This window comes from Podarcis tiliguerta, assembly GCF_965153285.1.
Source record: "Podarcis tiliguerta genome assembly, chromosome: 4".
Classification (NCBI taxonomy): Eukaryota; Metazoa; Chordata; class Lepidosauria; order Squamata; family Lacertidae; genus Podarcis; species Podarcis tiliguerta.
Genome location: NC_139537.1, coordinates 94,684,385 through 94,710,638, shown reverse-complemented (window position 1 = coordinate 94,710,638; position 26,254 = coordinate 94,684,385). Strand labels below are relative to the sequence as shown.

General features: G+C 44.8%; 1 protein-coding gene and 1 long non-coding RNA gene across 7 annotated transcripts in view; one reads left to right on the top strand and one right to left on the bottom strand.

Annotated features, from left to right (window-relative positions):
- KLF5 (KLF transcription factor 5) overlaps positions 1-12,246 on the top strand; it is a 33,381-nt gene extending 21,135 nt beyond the window's left edge. For 3 of the 6 annotated variants that reach the window (XR_014510073.1, XR_014510074.1, XR_014510075.1), the window contains exons 4-5: positions 6,916-10,947; positions 11,007-12,246. Coding sequence is in view for 3 of the 6 variants with exons in the window: in XM_083435855.1 (XP_083291981.1) it covers positions 6,916-7,094 (179 nt within the window). In the remaining 3 variants the exon portion in view is untranslated. Of the gene's footprint in view, positions 1-6,915 lie in introns of all 6 variants that reach the window. The other 3 variants (XM_083435855.1, XM_083435856.1, XM_083435857.1) reach the window with 1 other exon arrangement.
- Positions 12,247-12,495: 249 nt separating this feature from the next.
- LOC310675415 lies at positions 12,496-25,097 on the bottom strand. Its single transcript, XR_014510127.1, has 4 exons — positions 24,178-25,097; positions 23,174-23,911; positions 17,289-17,410; positions 12,496-13,408 (listed from the first exon to the last, which is right to left on the bottom strand). It is a non-coding gene; the product is annotated as an uncharacterized lncRNA (long non-coding RNA).
- Positions 25,098-26,254: the final 1,157 nt, after the last annotated feature.

Here is a 26,254-nt window from a genome sequence, read left to right as displayed (position 1 = left end):
TCACCCTTCTTTAATTTCTCAGAATTCTGCCTCTTCCGCCTGCTCCCCACAAAGCTGCTCTCTAAATCTAGATTAGAAGCACACCTTATTTCAAAAGTCAGCCCTCATAGTTGAGAGAAGAGAAGCTGAGCTGGAACCTTTTCCTGGCCTCTGCATTCCTTTACCCCAGAAGTACCTGATATTTCCCCCACTTCCACTATCTGTGTTCCAATTTCCCATCTTTCGTTTGTGCCAAAAAATGCAAAGACCAAAAACCACACAACAGAAATTTCCTAGAAATGCAATCTTGGGACTAGAAGAACGCAGAAACACCTGACATTTCACCCCAAAGCTGGAATTTCCCGTTGCAGAACTTGCTTCTCCTAATTTTGAATTCTAGCACCCATGACAACATCCATTGTTGATAAAACAACATCCTAGCAGAAATTGTGATATCATTTACAGGGCAAAAGCATGTAACGTATTTTTAGTCTATCTCAGCATGGTTCAGTAGCTGAAACTTAGCACGGGTAGTTCTATGGCACCAAGAAGATATTTTTGGTCTTTAGGGTTGGATACTGCGTGGAAATGGAAGATCTGGATGTGGGACGCTGTAGTCTTCAGCATTCATCTTCAGGGTACATCAAAAGAAAGATGTGTGTTATTTGTAGCACCAGTAGTCTCTCAATAAGGAGAATGTAGATGGTTATTATTTTTCTGAGTTTCCTTTTCTTATCTTGTACGGTGTGGTCTTGTTCTAAAGTGATTCCAAACCAAATGTTGGTGTTCAACCGACAGTTTAACATAAATGTATTCCACATGCTTTCCAAACTGTGTTTTTTGTATTCTTTAAAAAATAAAAGTAAATAAATCTACTTGCAAGACGGGGTGCACATGAGCAATTTCAAGGGCTTAAAATACACTGGGTGATCAACTCGCGCCTAACAAAATATTTGAAATCTGTGAGATGATGCAAAAATCCAATTAAAGTTATGAAGAGAGCAAGAGAGGGGGGAAAAAACCCTCCTGTTTGAAACATAACTTAAAAGGAAAGCAGTTCTGTTTTCCCAGAAGTGATGTGTATAATATTTCTGGCTTGGGAAGAAAGGGCTGGAGTGTTGCTGCTTCGCCAGAACTTGGTACCAGTTTCCTCCATGCTGTTTTAGTTGAGCAGTGTTGACATTTTAACAAATTCTGTGGAAGCTGCTCTGAAGTGGAGGAGTTCTGCTGGTACTTTAGAGACTTTTTTCTTTCTTTTTTAATCCTTTTTACAGTGAAATAGCTGTTTTAATACAGAGACCATGTTCCAGCACGGTTGTATTTGATGACTGATGGCATTCTTGGGTTTCACAGCCTCTCGATGTTCATTCTAAATTTTCTGGAGAAGAATCAACTATTTTTCTGAAACTTTGCAGCTTCTGTATTTTGTGCAGTCATTAGGCTTGCATTACTGCGTAACCCATAAAAATAGCGAATAAAGGGTTCAGTGTCTCTTTGCTTTTTAAGCAAACAAATCTTGTTAACCTCGGATTCCTCTGCCCCTTATAGCCCAGCACAGCAAAGAAATGGAATAAGTTTTAAAATAACTTGAAGCAGTTTTTGTGTGTGGAACTTGGGTCAAATTTTTCTCTTGGCTTAATGGCCAAGAAGTATGTGCAGTGATGTTCTTCTGCTCTTTCTCAAAAGCTCTTAGATGTTTCATTTCACCTACCTAAATAGTCACCTGATCTTTCATAGTGTTTTCCATCCTTCTTTTAGGAAAATGCTGTTACTTACATGAGTCAAGTAATACATAGTGTACCTGACTCTTATCTGGCAATATGTATTGTATACGTGGCTTTAAACAGTATTACCGTTTGTTTTATATGTATAGCAGGCTTGTATTTAGGTATTGTTTTATATACATATAAACAAACAGTTGCTATGAGTCATCACAAAACCCGGGACCTTGTTTCTGTGGTCACCATATAAGTGGGAATTCAGAAAAACTTAAGGCCCACCTTTCACTGAGCTGAAAAACCCATGTCTGGGCTAGGGTGCCCTAGGACGGAATGTCCACCCCCCCAACTCCTCCTAAAAATGGAAAAAGAATCCACTTAGATGACAAACCAGGTTTCCAGAAGGCTCCATGACATGTTTCCTCATTAGAGGGCATTTCCTTGTATGAAGAAGCATTGAATTCTGCAGACCTGCCCCTGTTTTCTAAAGTGGAGCAGCTCAGTGAGAACTAGCCCTGGCTAGTTAAAAACAATACTCAGAGGTCCACAGTGCTTTCAAAGGTCTAGAATTTTGTAGTTCAGTGTTGCAGTCCCTCTTCTCCATCGCATGTTGGACGCCATTTTGCAGTAGGGTGGGTGGGGGTGGATTCTGGCCTGCACGTGACTATCCAGAATAGTAGTAGTAGTAGTAGAAGTAGTAATTTATTAATGTCACAATCAGATACAGAGGCTGGACCTTTCTGAGGAAAAGTCCTTCTTATCCACTCAAAATCAGAGGCATACGTAACTCCCAAACTTGACAAGGTTTGCTTTTAACAATTCAGAGTGTGTCTCCCTTACTGCCAGCTTGAGAAAATGCTGTTCTAGCACCGAAAATGCTGGAGTACACCTTGTCCAAAAGCAGCTGCATAATTCTGGTGGCTTCTCTGAGGTGTAATTTGCTTGCAGAATATTAATTGGCGATCTTGCTCAAGCCCTCAGATTTGTGTGCTGCGTCGTCTAGAGAATTGCATTTCACATTGCAACATGTTGTCTTTGTGTGGAGGATGTCTGAACTCGGTTTGGCTGCTTCTCTGGTGTTCCTGCCGTAAGAATGAGAGGAACTCCTCTTGGGCCTCTGAATGGCGGGAGCACCAACAAATCATCGAGTGTTTCATAGTCCTAGGACACCAATGTGAGCAGCCGCCATATTGAAGAACAATAATTTAGTTGAGTCATCCAGGACAGAGAAAATCAGGGCGACAACATTTCTTTGTCCGATGCACATCCTGCTGTTTCCTTCCCCTAGAGAAATAAACTACCTTTTCTATAAGAATTGAGGTTTTTATCCCGTAGTTTTTCATCCCCAACCAAGACAGCAATCCTGAACACTGTTAGATGGAAATAAGGCCCACTTACCAAAGTTGGATTAACGTGTGTACCGTAGTACCTCGGGTTAAGTACTTAATTCATTCTGGAGGTCCGTTCTTAACCTGAAACTGTTCTTAACCTGAAGCACCACTTTAGCTAATGGGGCCTCCTGCTGCTGCCGTGCCGCTGGAGCACGATTTCTGTTCTCATCCTGAAGCAAAGTTCTTAACCCTATTTCTGGGTTAGCGGAGTCTGTAACCTGAAGCATATGTAGGATGTAGCCAGTGAGGGCAAAGAAGGAGTCTACCATGAAAAAGTAGGGAACTTGGGGCAATGTCCTTTCTGTGGCTACATGCGGCTGAGTTCTCCCAAAACATTCCCCATACTTAGAAATCCACCCTCTCTGGTGTTCGCCTGGCCTCCTTCCTGTTGCCTTCGCATGCTAGTTTTCAGCGTGGAGGCAGTTATTTGGCTGGAGGAAAACGGCAGTCTTGTGATTCTCGCACTTTCACAGAGATTTATTGTTCCCTGTGCTGTTGTGAGAACCCAAGGGATCAATCCTACACACAAGAAGCTGGTGTAAGGCGAGAGCTGATGTCTGAGTTGGTCCAAGCCTGGCAGAGGGGAAACGAACCTTGGAAATAATGTTTGAGCTACACCATCCTTTTTGCCAGCTTAACTTGCGCGGGGTTACCAGGTCACATACTCAAGACTTAGGATCCAGCCTATTCCTCTCCATTCCCAATCCCATCCACAAAACACCCCATTTTTCGGGCTTATGTTCACTTCAGACCTTCCCTGTTCAGCTCAGCCAGCTGGGTGCTAGCTGTGGCAGGGTGGGTGGAATAAACTGGTATATCTCCCGCTGAGTTGAGGATGAGGGAGTTATGCCAGCATAGCCCACCTGTGTCAGGAACCTCCCGCACAGCCAGAGATCTGCTGGATCCTAACCCGCTCACCTTGGCAGATCTTGCTGTGTTTCTCAAACTTCGAGTCTCCAGCGGTGGTTGGACTACAACTCCCATCCCTGACCACTCGTCCTGCTAGCCTAGGGATGATGGGAATTGTAGTCCAACAGCAGCTGGAGACTCGAAGTTTGAGAAACATTGTAGGTTGCTGTCAGGTCACACCCTAAGATGATGACTGCATCGTAGAAAAAGCCTTTCACAATCTCTGTTCACTTTTGTATAATGTACAACAGAAGCTATAGAAATGATCGTGATCTTCAAATGACTGAGGTTTAGCCACATAAATAAAACTTCCCTGGAACAAATTCCTTCATACTTAGGAGGAAAAATCTTTTCCCCTGGCCTAACTTTCTATGAATACTCTTCTCATAATTTCAACAAAAATAGTTACAAATTTTATAGGTGTGATTAAAAATACCCCACTTAGGGTACTAAATTAAATGGCCATATATTTAGCTATCTGCGACAACATGTTCCAAAGGGACTGTGTAAAGCCGTGCAATTAAATCTATATTGGGCACTTACATAAATCTGTGGTCAAAATTTTGGAGGTGTTAAGTATCATACGTGCCAGTTGAAGACACTGGGAATTGCAGGTACTTGTCACCTCAGAATAGCCGGCTACTTGCGTTGCTAACAGTAGGCCATCAATCAGAAACATTTTGGAGCGGATTCTTCCTGTTAAAAGTATACTTTGGCTGGATGAATCCCACTTTCTAATCTGTTGCTGCAGGAAAAGTTTTGGGTGTCAAATCAGGCCCAGAACTGGTTTGCTTGAGAATCTGGCTTTTCACATACTGAGACAAGTCGCTAGATTGCAGGAGGGAAGAAAAAGCTTTGAAAAGTCCTACAGACAAAGGCCTCCCTTTGACTAATGAGTACATAGTTTTTGTGCCCTTTTCCTTGGTTCCTAGTTAAACAAATTCTGGTCTCCTTGTTCCACTTCATCGCATCCTTTCTTTCTACACAATACCAAGAGTGAAGTACACCTGCCAGAAAAGTGGATGTAAACGCAAAGCACACAATTCAGCTAGAATTTGCTGTGACTGAACCGGCGGAACAAGTTTTTAAACGTTGCAGCTAACTTAAGTCCCATTGCTTTCAATGGGGCTTATGAAACTAACTAGTTTCACTGGTTTCAATTGGATTTAGTCATAACATATTTTAGCTGGATTGTAGACTTTGTGTTTACATCTACTTTTCTTGAAGGCGTACTTCTGCTTTGGTAATACTTGTCTTTTAATGTCTTTTGTTCTTTCTCTCCTCCCTCCGTCCTCCTCTTCTGTCTTCCTTGAAATGTTCAGTAAACAAACTTTCTTCTGGGTTGATGCCTGCAATTCTAGTGTACATTTTGGGCTAAACTGTATGATGGACATCTCTGGTGTCTGTATACATAACTGGAATAATGTACACCTGTCCCCTGATGTTGAGGTCGTAAGACTGTCATCTAGATATTTCTAAGAAGTGTTTTAGCGCATTTTTTTACAATCTTGCTTGCCTTTGAAGCAGCCCTGCGAAAGAGTTAGCTTCAAGGTGTCTAGACCCCAGGTTCTCAGGTGTCATGTTGCTTTCACAGAGTCTGAAGTGAAGATGAGATTTGAAGCCTGTTGTCACTCATGGCTCTCTCATTTACACAGGAGACAATGAAATGATTAAAAATTGGTGGCTGTAGAGGCATTCCATGTGTACATTTGTATATGTCTTGATAGAGATGGTGAGAGCCAGTAAAGGAGGACTGTTGCCATGATACCTTGCATTGCAGCCTCGTCATAGGCATTTCATTGGCTGCTTGGCATAAACAACTGGAAAAACTCTTACAGTAAGAGCTGTTTGACAGTGGAACGGTCTGCCTCCGAAGGTTGTGGACTCTCCTTCCTTGATAGGTTTTTAATTAGAGGTTTAATAATAATGATGATGATGAATTAATTAATTTTATTATTTATACCCTGCCCAGCTGGGCGGCTTCCAGCAGAATATTAAAATACAGTAACCTCTTAAACATTAAAAGCTTCCCTAAACAGGGCTGCCTTCAGATGTCTTCTAAAAGTCTGGTAGTTGTTTTTCTCTTTGACATCTGGTGGGAGGGCGTTCCACAGGGCGGTGCCACTACCGATAAGGCCCTCTGCCTGGTTCCCTGTAACTTGTCTTCTCGCAGTGAGGGAACTGCCAGAAGGCCCTTGGTACTGGACCTCAGCATCCGGGCTGAACAACGGGGGTGGAGATGCTCCAGGTATACTGGACCAAGGCCGTTTTCTGCACAAGATGATCCCTGGGGTCCCTTCCAACTCTATGATTGTATGATCTTTGGTTTGATCCAGCGGGGTGGTTCTTGTGTTGCCCTCTGCCTTTCTAAATGTACTCATAATTGCACAGGGCTAGTTGTGAAAAGACACTTGAGGACTTCAAGAAATTTATGGGTGGGTTGGTAGTGTGGAAGCTGAGGCTTCCTTCCCGTGATACTTGAATGCCAGAAGCCCCAAACATGGAGGAGGAGTCCTTGCTGCCTCTCTTTCTCACACTTTTGGGGTGTCTCGGTTTCAAGCTGGAGGCTTCTGATGCGAGCAATGTGAGAAGTGGGAGCACTGCAGCAGCTCCCATGCTGCAAAAGGAGCCTTGAGCATCGATCCACACACGGTGCAAAAACAGAGTAGTGGACCGTCCCACATTGCACCGCAAGTGGGAGCGCCAGATTATTGACTGCTCTGCCTCGTAGATATATCCCAGCGCCTGGAAACCTAACACATAAGGAAGCAGGTTGCCGTAGCTCTCTCTGCTGATGTGCTAGCTCGCTATATGCAGGGAGCATTTTATGACCTTGTCAGTTGGATTGGAATTTGGCTATTGGTATTGGACTGAGTGGTGACTAATTTTTTGTGTGCTTTTCTTTTTCTTCTTTCCAGGAGAGAAGCCATACAAATGCACATGGGAAGGATGTGACTGGAGATTTGCGCGCTCCGACGAGTTGACCCGCCACTACAGAAAGCACACTGGGGCCAAACCTTTCCAGTGTGCCGTGTGCAGTCGCAGCTTTTCTCGGTCTGACCACTTGGCTCTGCACATGAAGAGACATCAGAACTAGGCTGGACTTTTCCATGAGGCTCTTGGTATCTATGCAACTTCCTAGTGACTCGGTTAAAGTATATATACACGTTCAGTTAGAATTAGCTTAAGTGTTTTGACTGCATATGAACTGCTCTCCATTTTTAAAAGAGGAAAAATTGTGAAAGAAACTGGAAGTGTATATTTTGTATATTTATGAGGAAACAGGGAAGACACTGTGTCACAATACTGATGGTTTCACCATGTTACGGCCACGTGACCTACTCTTCACGCATTTGACTTCAGCCCCTCACAGATGTCATCTCAGGGCTCCCTACCATGATCTATATTTTGCAGATAGGATTAATCCGTTTCATATACGCATAGGGAAAAACATTTTGCCAGAACAGGTTGTACAAGCGTGTGGTTTCTGTGCAGTCATGGGAGCCATTTCCCAGATTTTGGCTAAACACATGTGTCGGGAAGCCAGGGTTTTGCTGTTACCTGTTTTACCACATGGCGACTTAGGTTCATAAATCACAGTAAGCCGTGAACAAGCAGTGTGGCCATGTCTGCTTCCCAGCTACTGCTACTTCACTACTCCGCTTGCGTGAGCAGAAGAAACAAACCGCAGACCATGGCTTAGCGTGTTTTCCAAACCCAGAACCGTGGTTTGTTCCTACAAACCATGGTCCCAGCTTCAGGTGGCACAGTAAGCAAGGTTTGTGTTGTTCCCACATGTGCCAGTTGAGGAGTGGTCAACAAACACACAAGACGACTCTGCTCATTCATGATAAGCTGTGATTTATGGCTTACTGTGAAGTACAAAGACAGCTAATGCAGTCTGGCAAGCTCCTCTTGTCTGTGGATGTAAACAAGTGTCTATGGATGTATCTTCACCACAGGTATTTAATGCCCATAACCTTTTTCCTGGGGACTCTTGGGGACTGTTTTGTGATGAGGAATCTGTGACAGATCAGACTATGCTCCCCAGGATTCCTTGAAGGAAAGCAAAGACAGTTAATTGGTATGGAGCTGATTAAAGTATGTTATATAGCAATGCCCCAGCTCACATCTGCAAAATATAACATGACGAGGTGTCCCTAAATGTAAGTATTATGTCTCAAAAGCTCTGGAATCTATGTTTTTGGGGCCTTGACCAAGACACTCTTGCTCTGGTAAGCAGTGTTTAGGAAAACTAATTTAATTTACAGCTAAGTGAATCTAAGAGGACAAGCCACCATTTATTTTCTGTCAGAATTTTACTGGATGTTTTATTACTTGTTATATTTTATAAAAAAAGTTTTTTTTCTGTGGAGATGAAATATATATATATATACAAATTCATAAATAGCCATAGAACAAAATGTTCTGTAAGTTGCATGTTTGCTATGACAAAGATTTTGTAAATATGCAGATCAGCTTATAATGTTTTCTTACAAAAGGATTTTCTAGAAATCAGCTGGGAAAAGTAGCAACCATCTTACTTCGGACAGTTTTAATATGGCACATTTAAAAATTGAACCATCTTTTTAAAATACCTCTCAAAAAAAGTTAGCCGCCTTGGTTTCACATAATGAGCTAGCCATTCAATAGCTTTTGTTATTGTTCACACAGATGTGATGCACTGAGAATTCAAAACAGATCACGCTTCCTCCCCTAAAATGTTTTACAAGTACAAAATATTTGCAAAATATGAACTGTTAAGCAACTGCCAGGAGCTTAAATAACAAGGGTGGATCTGATACATAATGTTAAACCTCTTACTATAAGCTAAACTTAATATTGCTTTAAAAAGAAGGATTTAGAATGTGGGTTTAGAATATCAAAACACTAAGCTGGTTCAACACCAGTACAATCTAATTCTGTGTGGATTTTTTTTGCCCCCGATTCAACTGTATTGAGTGTGCATGTAGCCCTTTCAAGCAAGCTGCATTGATCAGCCTTCTGGAGAATGGAAAGGGGTCTGTGGGAATCTGATGCTGGTGTGGTTTGTAGCCTGTTTGATCTATATGTGCAGGCCCAGCTCAGGTTCTGGTATCAAATGCACGCCACCTGTTTGTGTGTGGCATTCCTGGTGCAGCTAGTGATAATGTGTACTGAAACTTTCTGTGTATTTGTCTATGTAATATGGATCTGGGGGACGGCAGCGGCTGGGACACGACTTGTAGCTTTCGCAAAGGCAAAGGATACTGCAGTTTCTCCTCCCCCAAAGTTGGCTAGTTAAAATGTAAATGATGCTGTAATCCCACCCCAAAAAGCATAAACTTTCTTATTAAAGTATAAACACGTTTTGTAAAATTGGAGTTCTAACACTGAGAGGGAATGTTCTCTGCTGCTGGAATCTAGCTCAATATACCATAGCTGAGGACAGGATGAGAGTGTAGCTGGCAGTGCTCCTGCTCATACTCAAACCTCATCCCATTTTAAATTGAGGGGAAGGAACTATCAGTCAGAATGCTGTTGCCTAGAGCAAAAAATCCGTGTTGTGTTGCCCTTTGAGCGACGAGCCCCCCACTGTTGAAATTCCCTTTTCTGCCTTGCATCTCACCACACCAATGGCTCCACCATCTTACCTAGATCAGAAGACAATGAAGGCAAGACAAGTTGAACCACAAAAGAGGGTGAATTTTGAATGTCGGAACCGAACAGGAAAAAGAAAGTCTGGTGCGTGAACTTTCAGCAGTGTTCTGTCTTCAAGAGTAATGGTTCTGTCCATTCTCCTGGGTTTCAGAAAATGATCTGTGACTAGTTCCACTTAAAAAATAATAACCAAGTGGTGCCCTTTCAAACTTAATTTTAATTCAGCATAAAATTTCACAGGTTAATCTGTTTCAGAGGCAGTAATGGAAATAGTACTAGCAAGCAGCACAAGACAGTTAGATACATAAGAGTAAACTGTGCACTGTGACAAGCGGTTTGCCCATGGAACAATTCTGTGCATGTTTGCTTGCAAAGAAGTCCCACTCTGTTTATTTACTTCTTACACCTTAGCTTTGAAGACTGCTGCCTCAGGCAGATTCAATGGATTGAATCCTGACAAAAGCTGAGCACTTCCAGGTCTAATTGGCTTCAGTGGGACAAAGTAATGTGTGCTCTTAACAGTGCTTATGTATAGTTACTTGGAAGTAGGTTCTATTGCATTCTGTGGGGCTTATTCCCAAGTGAATGTAGAGTTGCAGCTGAGGTCTCTTCCTAGAATCTGAGACCTAAAATCTTTGCTAGATTGTAGCTGAGATTGCTATTCAGGTCCTCGTTTATATAGACAAATCCTGTATGAATTCTTCCTGTGCCACCTCTTGCTCAGGAGAAAGGGCAGGATATAAACCAGGCCTAGGCAAACTCAGCCCTCCAGATGTTTTGGGACTACAACTCGCGCCATCCCTAGCTAACAGGACCCAGTGGTCAGGGATGATGGGAATGGTAGTCTCAAAACATCTGGAGGGCCGAGTTTGCCTATGCCTGATATAAACTGAGTAAATAATCATGTACACCAGAACTTACTGTTATTAGTATGGCCACTCTGGTCTCTTCAGGAAGGGCAAATCTCTCTCTCATGGGCTTTCCATCTTCCCTAACCCCACCTGTCAACAGGTTGGCCTATTCAGTGCATAGTCCTGTTTGACCAACATATATTCCTGGTGGACATCTTAGGCAACACTTTTTGAAAGAAGCAGTTCTTGGGAGTGCTTTCTTAAAACAGGAGAATGTGTTAAATTATTTCCCTTGGAGACACGCTGTGGGAACATTTCTTTTTCTTGTTCAGTTGCATCAATTCGCCACCTGACACCAGATTGAGGTTCACTGCTAAGTTGTGCAGATGTAGCAGGGCCACCTTGGGTGTTGGAGAGTATGCTTGGCAGAATCTGAGCCACTTGTGTTTTGGCAGGAACGTTGAAGACCTTCATGAAGACTGGGTTAAAGTCTTAAAGAGTAAAAATAAGTCTAAAAGAAGAGAGATGTGAACTTCAGCAATCAGGGAATCTTTGCCACATTGACTTCTCTGCTGAAGAAGCCCTGCTCTTCCATTGCAGAGCCTGGGGCATGGTTTAGGGTTCATAGCCAATTTACATGGAGTGTTGTCCTGGCCTCTTGGTTGCTCAAGGAATTCCGAATGCCCTGAAGCACAGCCAATACTCCTTGTGTTTCCCAAGGGAAGATTAGTAATGATCAGATGAGCTGCCTTCTAAGGAAGCGTGTTGACCACGACAGATCTTCACCCTGACTGAGCCCCTGATACACTTCCAGGTTTCCCCAGAAAACCACAAATTATTCTGAGCCTTATCCTTCATTGCCAACCAGGTCCTTAATGCTGGACTCCGAGCAACAGAGGAGGAGATTAAGTTGTAGGATACGGTCAGATTGCACCATAAGCAATTCAGTTCCATGGGGAGGTGATTTGCAAGGCAAGCTTTCCTTTGCAGCGGAGTTCTGAGCCTTTCCCCCTTCCTAACAGCTAATTAACAAGCTGCTTTAGAAACTCCGGTTTGTTTTTAATAAGTTTTTAGCCTATTTCCTTGTTCTTTCCCATTGTGCATGTCTTGGAGCCTAAGATCTGAGGGTAGAGGGTTCTGAAGTTGTGCGCAGTGCTGCCTTTGGCACGAGGTGAGACACCCCAGTGTGGTCTCAGAAGCCCTTGCCTGGGGTTTTGGGGCTTCTCTGCATCCCAGCCGCTGAGCTGCAATGTCATGCTGTCAACCAAAGGGTAGAAACTAAAGTTAACTAATCAACATGCCAAAAAAAGGGGGGGGAGGGGAGAAAGGCCTCGAAGCAGAACTTTGTTCAGACTATTGTTTGCGTCTTTTATTTATTTTTGTGGTATATGGTAGAGATTTTTTTTTTTTTAGAAAATTTTCCACAAACTTGATAAATTAAAGTTGTTTATAGCTTTTTTCTAAAAAAAAAAAAAGCATTGCTCTTAATTGTAAATAGATGATGGGAAAAGATGTACATATTTTTTTTTGTAAGGCTTCAGATGTTTAATCCTGGAAAAGAAAAAACACAAGCATATTGTTTTGCTGCTCTTACCCTGCTACTCTGCCCCACTCCCTGTCCTTATTTTTGTATGGCGATATATCCTATGCAAATGATCAAGCAAACAGCTGTATCGTTACTGAAAGAGAATGAGATGCTTTATATATATATATATATGACCCCCCTTTTTTTTTGAAAATAAAAAGTGCCTAAAAGCATTTGTTTGTGTGTGTCAAGAACAGATCTCCTGATTTTTAAAAACCTGTCTTAATTTTAATTTTCAAATTGCTGGGGGTACACATAAGAAATAATAGAAAATTATTGTGAGCCCACCTTTCTGCATGTTTTATTATTCCGGACTTGATTTTCTTTAGGCCTATAGCTCCATCAACCCCAGTAATGCAGACACCAGATATTGGGGACCTTTGACTCCCCAAGTGCTGCTGAATTACAATTCCATCAACTTCAGCAATGGCCAGGGAAGATGGGAGTTAGAGTTGTGTGTTCTCAGAAAGATGGCTGCTTCCTGCATCTCTGCTCTAGGCCCAGTCAAGAGCCATCTCTGAAATTAGCAGCTTCCGAACAGAGGGAGTTTAGCTTGGCTGGACTGCCCCCGAGGTAGAGCTCCACAATTCTGTTGAAATACGTCCAGTATTACGTTCCCATGGATTTAATATTTCTAGTAAATGGACATCTCAACTTTAACCCAGGAATTTTCAGATCATGTGGGAGAAGGTATTTCCAGAAAGTATCCTGGCTGCATGTTTTATAGTGCTGCTAAGATATGCCTGCTCAGTTTGTTAATAATACTGGAGATTTTCAGTCTGGAGCACCACCTGCAGATTGGCAAACCGCCTCGATGATAAGCAACAGGTGCAAGAGTGAGGGATGTTGACTGAATGCAGTCATCCCCCTGACGTCTTAAACTCCACCTCTCCATTTGCTCATTTGACTCCACAAACGCATACAGTACAACGACTGTGGGTCAGTCTTCCGTTCGTTTCATATAGGAATGCCGTGCCAAAGGTGGATCAAATCGTACATTTCAGGCATGGATTCCACACAGCTTGAGTTTTCCTCAACCCGCAGAGGCTACACCATGTTCGGGGGGGTTCCCATACACCGAGGCAGCGTGGAGTCACGGGATTCCAGCTCTTTCATATTTAACAGGCCTTCCAACAGTTGCTTTAATGCGATCCTCAGAGAGATGAAGGATTTTTCCATTTTCAGGAATGCTGTAAAGGGCTCTGGCTTGTTTTTAATACATTCTCTTGGAAAGCTCTAGCGGGACATTTCCAGATAGGTTTTATCATCTAAAGAGCGGGCGGCTCCCAAGTCTCGGCTGCTTTAACGCATCAGGAAAACAACCATCTGATTCTCCTAAATGTTGGTGGAAACGGAACAGTTATTAGAGCAACACAAACTTCATCTCTTGACCAGAGAGAGAGAGAGAGACTGGCCAAGATTCATACTTGATTTTTGGCTTTTGTCATGAATCCTGCACACATGGAAGCTATAAGAGGCTGCCTATGAATTCCCCAGCTTATGTTTCCAGCAGAAGGTATTGAGGGTCTGGAAAAACCAAGCCTTATGAGGAATGGTTGAGGGAGTTGGGTGTGTTCAGCCTGGAAAAGGAAACGGAGGAGATACGATTCAAATATCTAAAGGGCTGTCACATGGAAGATGGAGCAAGCTTGTTTTCTCCTGCTCCAGGGCGGCAAGACCCAAACCAGGGGTTGGCAAAAATTTTTTAGTCGCGGGCCCACCCACTGTCCCTCAGAACTTGTGGCGGGCTAGAGAAGTGGCACCGAGGGGGGGGGTGGAGCTGGAAGACGAGGCGAGGGGGGCAAGTAGTCCTCCCCAGCCCTAGCCACTGTGCTTACCTTCCCTGGGGCGGCCGCCGCCACCACCACCGCTGCTGCTGCTGCTTGTGGGTAGGCAGAGTGAGCTTGTCTGCTCTCTGGCCCACAGGAGCACCAGGGTGGCGGAGGGAAGATGAGCGACATGAAAGGACTGGCACCAGAGAGGGGCTGCTTAAAATGGCGCTCAGCTCAGCCCAGCCCCCTTCCTCCTCTAGGCAGGGCGGGGAGAAGCCAGGAGGAGGGAGGAAGGAGGCACCACCGCGGTGTGTGTGAGGGAGGGGGAGGAATGGAATGGTGCGGGGGGGGGGAATGGCGCAGTACGAACAAACAGAATCCCCACGCCGATCCACGGACAGTCCGTGGGCTGGATCCTGAAGGCAATTGGGCCTGATCTGGCCCGCGGGCCTCAGTTTGCCGACCCCTGACCCAAACCAATGGGTTCAAGTTACAAGAAAGGAGATTCCAACTAAACAGGAAGAACTTTCTGACGGTAATAGTTGTTTGGCCGTGGAATGGGCTCCCTCAGAAGGTGTTGGACTCTTCTTCCTTGGAGGTTTTTAAACAAGAGGTTGGCCATATGTCATGGTTGCTTTAGTCAAGATTTCTGCATTGCAGGACACCATACATGCAGGGGCAAGGTAGTAGTAGTAGTAGTAATAATAATAATAATAATAATAATAATAATAATTTTATTATTTATATGCTGCCCACCTGACTGGCTTGCCCCAAGTCACTTTGTGTGGCTCCGAACAGAATATTAAAAACACAATACAACATCAAACACGAAAAACTTCTCTATATATCCCTGTTACTGGAAACAAAAGCAGGAAGGGGCCATTTTCACCAGTTTGTGGGAAATGACAATATTTAGGTGAGGTGACATGAAATAAAGTACTTCTTCACACAATGCATAGCCTACTAACTTACGGAATCAGCAGCTGTAGGATGTTGCAATGGCCCCTGGCATTAAGCAATGCTTAGACTCTATATGTATAATTATATGTATCAAATGCTACTAGCCATGGCTCAGAAGCAGCAAGGCTCCAGCGGCCGAGGGCCAAACAGCAGAGAAGGGTTGCTGCCTTGCTATCTGCCTGTGGACTTTCCTGGTGGCAGCCTACTGACCACTTCTGGAAATGGCATATTAGGGTAGATAGACACTGGCCTTAAATTCCCAGTTGTTATGCAGGAGTAAAGGTAAAGGGACCCCTGACCATTAGGTCCATTTGTGGCCGACTCTGGGGTTGCGGCGCTCATCTCGCTTTATTGGCCGAGGGAGCCAGCGTACAGCTTCCGGGTCATGTGGCCAGCATGACTAAGCCGCTTCTGGGGAACCAGAGCAGCGCACGGAAACGCCATTTACCTTCCCGCCAGAACGGGACTATTTATCTACTTGCACTTTGAGGTGCTTTCGAACTGCTAGGTTGGCAGGAGCTGGGACAGAGCGACGGGAGCTCACCCCGTCGCGGGGATTCGAACCGCCGACCTTCTGATCAGCAAGTCCTAGGCTCTGTGGTTTAACCCACAGGAGTAGGGTGACCCAATAAGCAGTACCATGGCTGCATGAGGATTTGCGGGCTCCAGGATAATTAGGGAAACTTGCAAGGAGAAGCACTATTGCCCTCTCCCCACCCCAGAAAGTAGGGTCTGAGTGAAAGGTCCTAGATTTTCCCAGTTGCAGCTCTTTCCCCATGACCCACACGAGTAAACAGAGTGAAAGTGTTCAATTCACTTATAAAGAGCAGAGCAAAGGCAGTAGGAAGCGCTGCTTCTGATCCCAGTCCCTGATGGCCAAGGTTTTATGGGTGGGCTCAAATGTATTCTGTACCAGCAGGTTTCTCAGCTGCAGAGCCTGTTTGTATGAACCAGGGAACGCAGAAACCACCACAATTGCTCCCACCTCACAGAAACAGCAAGCTGAGGGGTTTACGGAGCTGGCAAAAAAATAAAAATAAATCCTCTAGGACTACAAGGTAATTCAAATCAGCTCTGCATGTATGTTTGAAGGATTCAGTGATAGTAAAAGTACGTGGGCTGCTGCTGTTTTTGTGGGTGGCCTTCGCTTTATCCAACATTTGGTCAAAAGTTCTTACTCCTCACAGTGCAATCCTGAGCATTCTTTCCTTCACTGGGATTTGGTAAATGCATGCAGTGGCGTAGCGTGGGGGGTGCAGGGGGGGCCGGCCGCACCGGGCGCAACATCTGGGGGTTAGGGTTAGGGGGCGCAAATCCACAGGTTAGGGGGCGCAAATCCACGGGTTAGGGGGTGCAAATTACTTGCCTTGCCCCGGGTGCTGACAACCCACGCTACGCCACTGAATGCATGAAAGATTGTAGTTTAAGTGCACCCAGAATAACAGATAAGACAGCAGATCCTCTGCAGGATAAATAAATCCACTTCGGCCAAAGTTAAAACATGGGCATCCCATTGAATTCAGGAGATCGGGAAGAAGAAGATGAAGAGTTTGGATTTGATATCCCGCTTTATCACTACCCTAAGGAGTCTCAAAGCAGCTAACATTCTCCTTTCCCTTCCTCCCCCACAACAAACACTCTATGAGGTGAGTGGGGCTGAGAGACTTCAAAGAAGTGTGACTAGCCCAAGGTCACCCAGCAGCTGCATGTGGAGGAGCGGGGAAGCGAACCCGGTTCCCCAGGTTACGAGTCTACCGCTCTTAACCACTACACCACACTGGCTCTCAATGGGGGATCTCCCAAACCCTCAGCCAATATCAAAGCCGTGGTTGCAAAGGAGCAAACAGGTGAACCAAACCTATGCTTAGCTGTCTCTCCTTGAAGTCAATGGATTGTAAAAGTGCTTCCCTTTGGCTGTATTTTGCTGCAGGCACTGAGACAAACTAGACATCATATGCATGTTTGCACTTAGGATGCATTTTTAAAAAAATATGCAAATAGCAGCTTCTGGAGGGAGGGGGGAGGGAGGGTTAATTATTGGGGATTGTAAAAGTCTGAGAGGAGAACTTTAGTCCTTTCCTCCTCAAATTTTGTCCATCAAGGGAGGAGGTTAAGCTCCTCCCACCCACCTGCTTCAACCCCTATAATTATCAACCCCCCCACCCTTGCATGCTATTTGCATTTTTAAAGAGTGTACATTACATGAAATGACACATTTAGTTCAGTCTCTTCAGAATATTAAATTGAACATAAGTAAAAGTCTTTCCCCATATGGTTATCATTTTCCACACTCTGGTGGGTATATCAATGCTTCGCGCCCCCCCCCCCAGCCTTTCTGTTATGAAGATGGAACTGAGATCCACTCGTCCTTGCAAAAAGTTCACACATGCTAAAATGCCCTGGGGAGGGAGAAGATTTACTTCATCTTTGAAATATTAACAGCAGCAATCAAGTGAAATGTGAGCATTTTGAAGGGTACATACCATGCCTCCGGACGTTTCAGCTAATTTCTGCGATATAAAAGGGCTTTTCAGTAACCTCAAAGAAGCAAATCCTCATAAAGACGAGAGAAACCTGATTATCAAATGGTGTCAGCTTGTACCATCTGCAAATACATTAGTCACAGTGATTCCAAATGTTATTTCGTTTAAGCTGAAAGGGGCTATGCATGCCCTTATGGTTTAAGGCAATGCCTGACAACTGTGTAGCCCCCAAACCTGTTCCATATATGCTTTGAAACTGGGCTTTAATGTCTCATACACCAAGGGCTCTCATGAGTTCCCCTCGCTGTGGTGAAATTTTGTGAGCATGCTCAGTACCCTTAGAGCCACAATTCTCCAAATGTGTGACAAGATGAAGCACATAAATAATAATAATAATAATAATAATAATAATAATAATTATAATAATAATAATAATAATAATAATAATAATATCTTTATTGTCATTGCCCCCTTCGGGGACAACGAAATTACTTGACTGCTCCATAAAAACACTAATTAAACAATACATTAAACTGGGATTCATCCGTCGAAAATGTAGAAATGTCTGGAAGTATGGCAGTCCAAGTGTTGTTTTCCTGAAAAAATAGGAGATTTTTGGAGCTCAACAACTTTTGCTTTGGGATTTTCACTTTTTGAAATATGGCAACCTTACCGTAAGCCACTGAAGGATCCTGCGAGCCCAAAATACGCCCCCTCGGAGAAAGCTGCCTGCCCATCTCTGCATGATTCACTGCTCTGCCCTTGCTTCAGTCCTGTCACACCATCTGGGGGGCAGATAATTCTGTCACGTGTCTGTGTCTCACCCTTCAGAGGAGGCTCCCTTTTGTGTCTTGGCGTGACTCACTCTTCCCATCTTGACTTGCACAGGAGAACAAGGGGCGAGCTCAGATAATTCTCCACTCTTGCTCATTCTAAAGGTAAAACCCCCACTTTAATTCAAAAATAAACAGTGTGTCAGCTAGCAGACATTTCGGAAGCACTGGCCTACCAGATATAAAAAGGCAAAGGACACAGTCCAGACCAAAGCGAGCTGTGATTAAATACAACCCAATTCCCTCTCCCCATGGCATTTAAACTGACTTTTACTCAGAGAATTGTTGGCATCTGTCTGTCCCATGAGACAATAGAGTGCACCTCCAGGCAGGGGGGTGGGGGTCAAACCACTGGAGAATCACAACACCTACTGCGGCTGCAGAAACCGCTAATAGCAGGCATGGCCAAACTTGGCCCTCCGGATGTTTGGGGACTACAACTCCCGTCATCCCTAGCTAATAGGAACAGTGGTCAGGGATGATGGGAATTATAATCCCAAAAAATCTGGAGGGCTGAGTTTGGTCATGCCTAAAAGGTAAAGATATCCCTGCCCGTACGGGCCAGTCTTGACAGGGTTGTGCGCTCATCTCACTCTAGAGGCCGGGAGCCAGCGCTGTCCGCAGACACCTCCGGGTCACGTGGCCAGCGTGACAAAGCTGCAGCTGGCGAGCCAGCACAGCACACGGAACGCCATTTACCTTCCCGCTAGTAAGCGGTCCCTATTTATCTACTTGCACTTTGAGCTGCTTTCGAACTGCTAGGTTGGCAGGCGCTGGGACCGAGCGACGGGAGCGCACCCCACCGTGGGGATTCGAACCGCCGACCTTTCGATCGGCAAGTCCTAGGCACTGAGGCTTTAACCCACAGCACCACCCGCGTCCCTTGGTCATGCCTAGCTAATAGTAATAGTAGTAGTAATAATAACAACTCGTAACTGCTGCCTCCTGCATTGTTTTTGCTGCGTTAGCGATACCGAAGTGACCTCTCTTGGGCAGTGTGTAGTAGAATCATAGAGTTGGAAGGAACCACAAGGATCATCTAGTGCAACCGCCTGCAATGCAAGAATTTTTGCCCTACGTAGAACTCAAACACATGACCCTGAGATGAACAGTCTCATGCTCTACCGACTGAGCTATCCTGAGTTCTGTTAGACTTATTGAAATTTAATCGCCAAGACTAGCTTAGGTCTGTTAATTTTGAGGGGTCTACTTACTCCGAGTAAAGGTTACTTGACAGCAACCCGTAAGAATTTAGTTAGTCCCCTTCTGTTTCTTTCAGAGCCCCTTGGCCATGATTAACTCCGGCTTCATTGCAGCTGATTAGTTCTGTTCAGTACTGTCCTCCCTAAAGGCCTTTTAATCAGGGCTGTCGGAGTGCACATTGCTCACAGGTCATATTCTGACACCGGCGATGTGGTGCTCAGCCATGGTTAAGGCTAACAAGGACAAGTAGGGAAGGTGTTGCACAGGAGACGAGAAAAGAGGCAGGGAGCACACACTCCCAATCTCTTGCTCCCAATTTCTTAGCCATGATTAAGAGATGAGATGTTTCACATGCGCACTGGGCAGTGTGGGTAACAGAAAGTCTGGAATCATGACGGGGTGTGTGTGCATTTCTCATGCATGTCTGCAGCCTCCCTTAATTGCACTGCTTAGTTGTCAAATGTTTTGGCTCCCGAATGCCGCAAACCCGGAAGTGACTGTTCCAGTTTGCAAACTATTTTTGGAAGCCGAATGTCCGATGGGGCTTCCACAGCTTCCAATTGGCTGCAGAAGCTTCCTGCACCCGATTAAAAGCCGCACGTTGCTTTCTGAACGTTTTGGAAGTCAATGGACTTCGGAACGGATTCTGTTCAACTTCCAAGGTACGACTAATAATAATAATAATAATAATAATAATAATAATTTATTGTTTCTACCCCACCCATCTGGCTGGGCTTCCCCAGCCACTCTGGGCAGTTCCCAACAGAATATTAAAAACACGATAAAGCAACAAACATTAAAAACGTCCCTAAACAGGGCTGCCTTCAGATGTCTTCTAAAAGTTATTATGGTGCTCAGCGAAAAACATAAACCAACACTTGGCAGATATAAACCTCTCTTTGCCTCTTTCAGTTAATTAACAATGTGGGTCAGTCAGGGCTCCACCTCAGAAGGCGAAGACACTACCCAAGGAATGTGTGAGGAAGACAAGGTCTTGAACTGGCGATACTTTATCCAGCCTGTGCGGAAACCTGGAGGGAGACTGCTCACATCAGACAAGGAAGCCACGGTGCACCTATAGGTCAGGTCAGCTGATAATCCTTGACCCCCACCTCATAATGACTTCCTCTTTGAGACTTCCTCCCTGGCCTGAGCAGCAAAAGGACCTCACTGCCTCTGCCTTTCTTCTTGCCGCATCCTTAAACGCAGAGGAGCTCACCTGACAGAATGTCAACTTTGCTCGAAAGCAGTGCAACTTTGCTGTGTTTGCAAGCAACCCCCTATCTCTCTCGTTCTCTGACCTTGCTCCAGTTATGAATATGTTCAGAGCAGGGCAAGCAGGGATCCCATAAAGTAAATAGGCTGTAGATGACAGTCATAAAGAGTTGTGATTCCTAGAACAGATAGATCCCTGTCCAAGTTGCCATGGCACCCCTGAACTAATTAAAAAATAACTTGGTAAAAGGCAGATAATTCTACCCCAAGCATTTCAGAGGGGTGTTGAAGGTTGGATTCCTGCCAGGAAGAAAGAAAGAAAGGCGAAAGCAACCCTTTTAACTGCCAGGACCGTGGCTGGCTGGGTGAGTAGATGCTGACACTTACAATGGCTCGAAGAGCAGGGCGAAATATGGGAGGCGTGTGTTAAATTGTGTAGACTCCGTGTAGAACACAGAAGGAATTTCCTTTTTAAAAGGGGCAAGGAAAGGAGCAGCCTCTTTGAAGCCCAGCGTTTTATGAGATCTCCGTCCTTGGGAGCTGAACAGTAAAGATGACTCGCACCGCTTCGGGCTTTGCAAAATTACTACCAACGAAAAGGCTGAGTAGCTTTATCGAGATGCTGGAGTGGCCATTAAAAACTTCAAAGGCAGTGTGTGACTTGAGCTTTACCTGTCACCGTGAAGGATATTTATTATAGGAAGATTTGGGTCCTTAGAAAAAGTTAACAGGGCGATATTAATGTGAAGTCTTGGGTATTATGAGATGGCCTCCCACCCCCAGCCCAGCAGCGTAAGAGATCAGTTGTTTTCATTACTTATTGTCCTTGAAAAGCCGTCCGGAGGAAAGGCAGGTGAGAGCAAAAACACGAAAAAAAACCCACCCTTGGAATGGACTAAGAGTGTCTTCTGCAGCATATAATCAAATCCTTAGTTCCTTCTGCAACTGCCAGGATCCCACTTCTCTCGAAGGGACAACCACTCCCTTTTAGTAAGATACTGTCACAGACCCTCCAACTGCCCCTATTTTCCAGGGACCACCCTGGATTTACAGAAGCCGTCCCAGTTTCTGATTTGATCCTGGAATGTCCCACTCTTCCTTAGGACATCCCTATTTTCATCGTAGACCTGTTGGTGGGCATAGAGTTATGCGACCCCCTGGTCAAGGAGATAAGTATCATAGAATCATAGAATCATAGAGTTGGAAGAGACCACAAGGGCCATCGAGTCCAACCCCCTGCCAAGCAGGAAACACCATCAGAGCACTCCTGACATATGGTTGTCAAGCCTCTGCTTAAAGACCTCCAAAGAAGGAGACTCCACCACACTCCTTGGCAGCAAATTCCACTGTCAAACAGCTGTTACTGTCAGGAAGTTCTTCCTAATGTTTAGGTGGAATCTTCTTTCTTGTAGTTTGGATCCATTGCTCCGTGTCCGCTTCTCTGGAGCAGCAGAAAACAACCTTTCTCCCTCCTCTATGTGACATCCTTTTATATATTTGAACATGGCTATCATATCACCCCTTAACCTCCTCTTCTCCAGGCTAAACATGCCCAGCTCCCTTAGCCGTTCCTCATAAGGCATTGTTTCCAGGCCTTTGACCATTTTGGTTGCCCTCCTCTGGACACTTTCCAGTTTGTCAGTGTCCTTCTTGAACTGTGGTGCCCAGAACTGGACACAGTACTCCAGGTGAGGTCTGACCAGAGCAGAATACAGTGGCACTATTACTTCCCTTGATCTAGATGCTATACTCCTATTGATGCAGCCCAGAATTGCATTGGCTTTTTTAGCTGCCGCGTCACACTGTTGGCTCATGTAACCTGTATAGGGATGTGTGTTTTTTAAAGGATTAATGTTTTATTACATTTTTTTATGTTTTGGAAGCTATCCAGAGGGGCTGGGGCAACCCAGTCAGATGGGCAGGATATAAATAAAATTATTATTATTATTATTATTATTATTATTATTATTATTATTATTATTGAATAGGATGTCCCTATTTTCATCAGAAAAATGTTGGAGAGTTTGGTATCACACTGGGGCATTATGGGAAATTTAAATGGCGTCTGGTGGTGCCAGCGTCTCTACCTCCCCTGACAGGTAAGCCCACCAACTTAGGAGAGGTCCACTTTGCTGAGAGATTCCTCAGGCCTGAAATTATTCCTGCCTGGTTCTTATGTTCCAGTTCTCTAGGCCAAATTTCCCAAAGCTTCTGAGGCTTTCCACTGGAATTATGGGACTGGTACCCCCTTTAGAGGACACGGGTGGCGCTGTGGGTTAAACCACAGAGCCTAGGACTTGCCAATCAGAAGGTCGGCGGTTCAAATCCCCGCGACAGGGTGAGCTCTTGTTGCTCCTGCCAACCTAGCAGTTCAAAAGCACATCAAAGTACAAGTAGATAAATAGGTACTGCTCCGGCGGGAAGGTCAACGGCGTTTCCGTGCGCTGCTCTGGTTCGGCAGAAGTGGCTCAGTCATGCTGGCCCCATGACCCGGAAGCTGTACGCCGGCTCCCTCGGCCAATAAAGCGAGATCAGCGCCGCAACCCCAGAGTCAGTCACAACTGGACCTAATGGTCAGGGGTCCCTTTACCTTTTTACCCCCTTTAGCAATGTGTAACAGCAAGAAGTACCTACCTGGACAGCAGCTCATCCTTATTGTGTCTGCACGAGTCACTGTTGTGGGTGTGGCTTCTGTCTGAGAGGCATGCCCACAGTGTAGATGCATGCAAAGTCTGTTCCTCCGAGGACAGGTAATGCTGTTATGTCTCTGCCAGGGAGTAATTACATGATTCCATCACACCTGCAGGAAAGTTACAGCAGAATTAGCTGCCCTCAGCAGAGGCTGACTGAGAGCAGGCAAGGCCAGAGCAATTAATCATGCAGAGATGCTGTGGGCACCTCCTCTATTAGGACTTGGGGCCCAGAGGAACCTTTAATCATATAATTTACTTCTTGCAGCATATTAGCAGACCGCACACAGCACGGCGTTTGGAAATCCCTCCTCTAATCTGAGCGTAATGGCGGCTTCATTGGAAAGAAGATCAGGCAGTGCAAAGTTTTCTTTTGATGTATTCTTTGATATTTTGCACTAGAGGGGTTGCTGATTTGGGCTCTGTTTTATCTATGCTAAAGGAGAACACCTGAAAGGAAGATTACTTTGGGCAATCTGCTGTCTGCCACCAACAAAATGCAAAGTGGGATTCAGATTACCATTTGCAACCACATAGAACAAATTAGTTTTTTTTTCTGGCCTGCGCCTGAGCAGGAGGTTGCATGCCTCTCGGATGGAAGAAAAGCAGGGTGGAAATGTACTAAATAAAATGCATTTACTGTAATCCAGCATTTGCAGCCCAATATTTACCTAATTTGTACCTGAGACTCCAAGACTTTGGCCACCTCATGAGAAGCGAAAACTCCCTGGAAAAGACCCTGGTGTTGGGAAAGATGGTGGGCACAAGGAGAAGGGGACGACAGAGGACGAGATGGTTGGACAGTGTTCTCGAAGCTACCAGCATGAGTTTGACCAAACTGCAGGAGGCAGTGGAAGACAGGAGTGCCTGGCGTGCTCTGGTCCATGGGGGTCACGAAGAGTCGGGCGCGACTAAACGACTAAACAACAACATTTACCTAATTTGTACAACTTAATTCATATAATTCTTTTAACATCTAACTCTGTACTTTTAATTATTGCAAACTGCCCTGGAATCTATTCTCAGGAAGGGTGATGTGTAAATACAGTATGTTAAATAAAAACAAGTAATATAAATTACAATGGCAGGAGGAAAAAAACAACTGTATAGGATTGTAAGAACTCAGAAACTTTCACCAACCTGGTATTTTTCAGATGTTGTGGTCCTTCACAACATCAGGTCCAGCCAGCATGGTCCCTGATTGATGAGATTTGTTGTTGCAGAAGACTTCTAGTCTCCAACTGTAGCCTACCAGGTACCGATTGGAAACTGACAAATTGACTTTGAGGTTGGTTTTTGTTGTTGTCATTTTTACAATCAAATGGTATAAATGATGATTATTCTCTCTTGGCAATGACAAACCTAGACAGGATCTTAAAAAGCAGAGACATCACCTTGCCAACAAAGGTCCATATAGTTAAAGCTATGGTTTTCCCAGTAGTGATGTATGGAAGTGAGAGCTGGACCATAAAGAAGGCTGATCGCCGAAGAATCGATGCTTTTGAATTCTGGTGCTGGAGGAGACTCTGGAGAGTCCCATGGACTGCAAGAAGATCAAACCTATCCATTCTTAAGGAAATCAGCCCTGAGTGCTCACTGGAAGGACAGATCGTGAAGCTGAGACTCCAATACTTTGGCCACCTCATGAGAAGAGAAGACTCCCTGGAAAAGACCCTGATGTTGGGAAAGATGGAGGACACAAGGAGAAGGGGACGACAGAGGATGAGATGGTTGTACAGTGTTCTCGAAGCTACCAGCATGAGTTTGACCAAACTGCGGGAGGCCGTGGAAGACAGGAGTGCCTGGCGTGCTCTGGTCCATGGGGTCACGAAGAGTTGGACACGACTAAATGACTAAACAACAACAACAACAATCCTCTCTTGTTTTCCCCTGTGCTGCAAAGCATACTATTTCTGCACACAGGCATTCCACTTAAGTGTTCAGGCCAACAGCTACTCACAAATGCACTTAATCCTAAAAATTTAGTGGCCATCAGTTATATGGACTGAGCGATTGCCTATTTTGAACCCACCACTAGTCAAGTTCATGGGATAATAACCCCAAGTTCTGCTTGACTGCAAGGTGACATTTGATTCCAACTAGAGTAAGGGATGCGGCTTAGTGGCAAACTATCTGCTTGTTTTTCAGCTTCGGGACCCATCATTTCCAGGTTGGACTGGAAGAGACCAGTGTCTGAAATCCTGGAAAGTCAGTAGAGAAACTACCAGTCAGTAGAGACAGTAGAGACACCATTCAGCTTCATGACCAATGTTCTGACTCAATATAAGAGGACTTCCTATGTTCCTAATACTAAGGGTCATGATGGATTCTTCCTCTCCATCCCATATATATACTACTTGTTTTATGGGCTTTGAGTCAGGGTGCCATGATGTCTTGAAGGCAGGGCTCTATACTTCAATCTTATGCTTGTACTCTCATAATGTGCTTGTACTCTCTTCAATACCATAACATTTTTAAGAACCTGAGCAACTGACCTTACCCTTGGAGGCACATTCAGGGTTGGTTGTTATGCCAGTCATTGATAAGCATGTAGATAAATGCTTCTGATTTTGATTACTGAATTCATGCTAGCTCTTCTATGGCTCGGGGCTGAGATCAGAGGAAGGATCTGGTCATACAGGCTTCTGAGTGTTGGAGAGTCTCTCTCAGGAAGCAGCTACTGGAAAGCTCTTATGGATAGCTCCATGCAGGATGAGGGAAAATACATGAAGAGCCTTCTGGATTCAGGCCAAAGGCTTATAAATCCAACATTGTGTTTGCCACAGTGGCCAACCAGATGTGTTTGGGGTGCTCACAAACAGGACACAGGTGAAACTGTTGTTCCCAGTGGCAGGTATTCAGAGGCACGACCCCTTTGATTCTGAAGGTAGTTACAGCCATCATGTCTTTCTGCTGACATCGTCAAATAATCATTCCTTCCCAGAAACCATTTCAGCTGCGGGTTTCATGCCTTCACTGTCAAACGAGATCCAGCTGTGGCAGCAGATATTGTGCCTTTGGATTT